General features: G+C 39.3%; 1 protein-coding gene across 1 annotated transcript; it reads left to right on the top strand.

Annotated features, from left to right (window-relative positions):
* The first annotated feature begins 292 nt into the window (after nt 1-292).
* LOC131054706 (glutamate receptor 2.7-like) lies at nt 293-3,465 on the top strand. Its single transcript, XM_059220363.1, has 7 exons — nt 293-533; nt 625-1,958; nt 2,048-2,328; nt 2,426-2,457; nt 2,600-3,006; nt 3,088-3,233; nt 3,387-3,465. Exons 1-7 carry the CDS (start codon nt 293-295, stop codon nt 3,463-3,465), a joined length of 2,520 nt encoding a protein of 839 aa, XP_059076346.1.
* The last annotated feature ends 1,456 nt before the right edge of the window (nt 3,466-4,921 follow it).

The raw sequence follows: 4,921 nt of genomic DNA, 5'->3' as shown, positions 1-4,921 counted from the left end.
ATTTGACCCAATATAGTATTAGTTAAAGGATGGTTGCATAACGAAACTTGAAAGTCAAAGTTGTAGATTGCTGTAGGTTTCGATGAGAAAAGTTTGACACACTATAAATTTAGTTTCAGTTTAGCAAAACATTGTCAAATTTGTAGGTTGATGTAGGTTTCAACGAGAAAAGTTTGACACACTATAAATTTGGTTTCAGGTTGGCAAAAGATTGTCAAATTTGAGGTTTGAAGCTATCGCAAGGAAGATGAGGTGGAGCGAGTGCAGGGCAGTCGTTGATTGCCACGGGCAGATGGTGGTGGCAATGTTTGCTATCATTTTGCTCTCAAATCTATGCTTTTCAATCGAAGCCGATAACAACGTTCATGTAGGGGCTATCGTGGACTTTGATTCTTTGGTGGGGAAGGTGGCCAAAACTGCTATTGATTTAGCCGTGGAGGACGTGAATAATGATCCAAAGCTTCTGAATGGCATGCGCCTCCTTCTGCATATGCGCGACGGGCAACGAGATTCACTCCGGGGTGCAAGAGCGGGTAATTTCGTTTGTCCTCGATTTCTTTTCTCATAATTTACAGGTTCCAGATACCTGAGTTTAAATTAATGTGATAGATTGTAATCATGCAGCTGTTAACCTGCTGAAAGGGGAAGCAGTAGCAATAATCGGGCCGCAAACGTCCCAAGTTGCAGAGTTCGTATCAGACGTGGGAGATGCGGCCAATGTGCCGATTGTGTCCTTCTCTGCTACAAGTCCCTTGCTTTCCAACTCCAGATTTCCTTACTTTGTTCGGATGGCTCACAGTGACGCGTTGCAGATGAAGGCCATTGCAGCTCTCGTAAGGCTTTATGGCTGGAGAAGAATCGTGGTTGTTTATCCTGACAATGATTTCGGTTTCGGCGCTGTAAACTCGTTGAACGATGCGCTTACGGACGTGGGCTCCGAAATAGAATACAGATCGTCAATTTCCCCAAAAGCGACCACGGAGGCCATCAGGGAGGAGCTCTACAAATTGAACAATATGCAGTCAAGAGTCTTCGTTGCTCACATGAATGCCGATCTCGGATTGAAGTTGTTCGCACAGGCCCATGAGATAGGAATGATGGGTTCCGGTTATGTCTGGATAACAACAGACGGATTTGCCAGTCTTTTGGGTACTCTGCTCAATGATTCCACCATGGCGTCCATGGAAGGCATTGTTGGAGTGAAGACGTACGTTCCCAATTCAAAAAAGCTCAAGGATTTCTCTAAACGGTGGAAAGAGAGATTTAGAGCAGAAAATCTGGACGAGGATTTCGCCCTGACAGAGCTCAATCAGTACGGTTTATTGGCTTATGACAGCGTGCAGATGGTAGCCAGGGCCGTTGTTAAATTGACATCCAGCAATACCCGCTTTAATTTCTTGGAGCCTTCTAGCCCTCCAGTAGCACTTGGAAATGCAACGGACTTGTCAACAATCAGGGTGTTTCAGCAGGGGCAGCAGCTGTTGCAAAATATACTTGCAACGAACCTTACTGGACTAAGCGGCGCTATCAGACTTAGCAATGGAGAACTATCAGGATCTACTTACCAAATAGTAAATGTAGTAGGAAAAAGTTACCGTGTCGTCGGTTACTGGACGGATGAAACTCAAGATCTGTCGAGAGCATTTCCGCTGCCTCCTTACAATAGCGTCGGCAGTCTTAAGGCTGTGGTTTGGCCAGGTGGAGACGCGCAGATTCCACGAGGATGGGAGATACCCACAATGGGCAAAAGGCTTCGAATTGGGGTGCCCGTGAAGAATGGCCTCCAGGAATTTGTTACGGTCACATTTGATAAAAGCCGTAACCAGAGCATTGTCACGGGATTCTGTAAGGATGTATTTGACGCGGTTCTCAGGCGGCTAGATTATGCGCTGCCATACGATCTCATCCCTTATGACACTGACAACTATGATAATCTTGTCTATCAAGTTTACCTCAATGTCTCTTTCTTATTCTCATCCTGCAATTTTAATTTATACGAATCTTTCAAACTATTTGAGATTCTAATGCAGGTCTTTTTGTTTTCCAGAAATTCGACGCCGTGTTGGGCGACACTACAATTTTAGCAAATCGAAGCAAGTTTGTTGATTTCACACATCCGTTTACAGAAACTGGCATGGTAATGATGGTGCCTATTACTACTGGTGGAGGCAATAATCCATGGGCATTTCTCCTCCCATTTACTCCTGACTTATGGTGTGCAACAGGAGCATTTTTCATCTTTACAGGAGTTGTGGTATGGCTCCTTGAGCGTAGAATAAATCCCGACTTTAGTGGAGATGCCATTACCCAAGTGATAACTAGTCTATGGTATACAATAATTTTCTCTGCTAGCATTTTCTATACATTTTTCTTCTGATATAAATACTTATATCTATCTAAATCTTTCACTTGGATTTTTTTCCAGGTTTTCTTTCTCGACCCTCTTTTTCTCTCACAGTAAGTACTGAAATGACAGAATTGAGATGAACGTGGCCTCAACCATATACGTCTATAACTTTTGCACGCTACCATCTAGTGTCTACTTAGAAAACTGTCGTCAGAGAATTCATACCTTTTCATTTCTTAACTATGTTTGCAGGGGAGAAGATCAAAAGGAATTCGAGTCGAATTGTCATTATAATCTGGCTTTTTGTAGTTCTGATATTAACGTCGAACTACACAGCCAATCTCACTTCAATCCTCACAGTTAAACAAATGACGCCAACGATTACAAGTGTGGTGTCTGTCCGAGACGAAGGAGTTAAAGTAGGCTATCAAAAAGGGTCTTTTGTGGAAGAGTATCTGGAACAGCTCTTCGGAATATCAAAAAAGAAAATGAAATTTTATTCAACGCCCGAAGAATATGGGGAAGCTTTAACAAAGGGTCAAAATAATGGTGGTGTTGCTGCTATTTTTGACGAGATCCCCTACGTCCGGCTCTTCTTGTCTCAGCAATGCGGATATACAATTGTGGGCCCTACTTACAGAACAGGCGGTCTAGGATTTGTGAGTTCCTCTCAATTCTATTTATAAATAATCTTTGAATGCATTTCTGTGAGACAATTCTTAGATATGCTTTTGTTACAGGTGTTTCCCAAAGGTTCTCCTCTTCTCTCAGACATTTCCAGGGCCGTTTTATCCGTGTCAGAGGACAAAGAAATGCAGAAAATTGAAAAAATGTATTTCAATGACACCCTCTGCGCTAGTCCTGGAGCAGTAGTAGATTCCAACAGGTTGAGCATTTATAGCTTTTGGGGGCTCTTTCTTATAACTGGAACCGGATCACTGATAGCCCTCGTGGAATTCTTCTGCCGTTCTGTCTGCGAAAATAGGTGGACACTTAAGTATTTCATAAATATTCTGGTATACAATATACTTAATTCCAGGAGTTCCTCCACTGCTCCAAGTGGAAATTCAGTTACCGTATCCCCGTCTGCTGTCCCTACCAATGGTGTTTCTCCATAACCACGATTTGTGATAATCAAAACAACTAAAATACGTTTTCATCCCTACAACGCTTTTTTATCGTTATTTCTGTTCTAAGTGGGGTGTACTTCATTAAATTTATTTTTACCTAATGTAATTGGAGAGTAAATCTATAAGGAATCATATTGACGGCGGATTCTGAGGGCCCAAATCATGTTCTTTTTTACCTGCTTGTCTATAAACTCCGTTTAAAATTTAAAATGTTTCGAGAAAGAGTTAAGTTGTTTGATAGAATAAATGTAAAAAACATGACAATGTGTTGATTTTAAAAACAAAAAAAATTAATATGAAGAAACATTTATGTTCGGTAATGGTATTGTGTCTTTTTTTTCAAAATGTTAATGATACATGTCAAATGAAGAAAGAGTTCTCTTACTCATTAGAATATCACATGGCTAAGATTACATTACAATCTTTAAGTCTAATCGTCCATGTTTCATAAACTCTCTTTTATGTTTTCCTTTTTCATTTTCTATCATCACATCTTCATGCAATATGGTTTCTTGATCCACATTCAATTCTTGCAAATAGGATATCATTTGTTTTCCATTTTTAGTTAACATAGAGGGCTCATATGCCAATAAATAATCACAACACATTGTTGATATGTTGTCATTGATGTCAACACATGATTGTTTGTTGTCATTAATGTTTACCCTTCCCTTGCACATGTATGTTGATGGTGTGCTATGTTGAAGTACAACAATATTGTATTAACATGAGGATTAGAAGTATTAAGATGAGGATTAGAAATATGATGATATGATGTTGATGATCAAGACCATGTTGTAAATTGTTCTTCTATTTCTCTTGTTTCTTTTAAGTAAAGAATTGATGCTACAAAGAATATTTGATTTTGACATATTGTTGAAAGAATGAGAATGTAGGAAGTTGTACTAGAGATTGTCTTGAAGAATCCTTTGCATTTCTCCAAAATTGAACATATGGACTTGTCGTTCAGATATTAGCTTGTATGTGTTGTGAACAATGTATCTTTCTCTTTTTAGGACATAGAAGTTGCCACAAATGTTTTTGATAATTATTGTTTGTAGATTGTTTGGTCATTTGTCAAGACCAATCAAGGAAATGCTCCACATTTATGTGTTTTCTCTTGTAGCTTGGTCGATGTGTTTATATTATTAGTGCAATACCTCGATTTAGGTTATAAATGCTTTGATGTTCTACATGTATCGTTCGTTAAAGTTCCAACTCAAGACTTTGTTTTTTAGCTTACTAGGAATGAAGTACTTTCTATTGGCCTACTTGTGCCTACTTAAGGTTGCATGAAAATATGAAAGGTTTGTATGGAATGTCTCTCAACATTAAAGAAACTTTTCTATGCAGTTAGCATACTGGATTCTGATATTTTATAGGGCCTATTGATAAAGATCCACAAGTTTCATTACATGTTACCTTGTTCCTGACTTGGACTGAT

This window comes from Cryptomeria japonica, chromosome 5 (assembly GCF_030272615.1).
Source record: "Cryptomeria japonica chromosome 5, Sugi_1.0, whole genome shotgun sequence".
NCBI lineage: Eukaryota > Viridiplantae > Streptophyta > Pinopsida > Cupressales > Cupressaceae > Cryptomeria > Cryptomeria japonica.
Note: the sequence above shows the minus strand (reverse complement) of the source record. Positions and strands in the feature narration are given on the sequence as shown.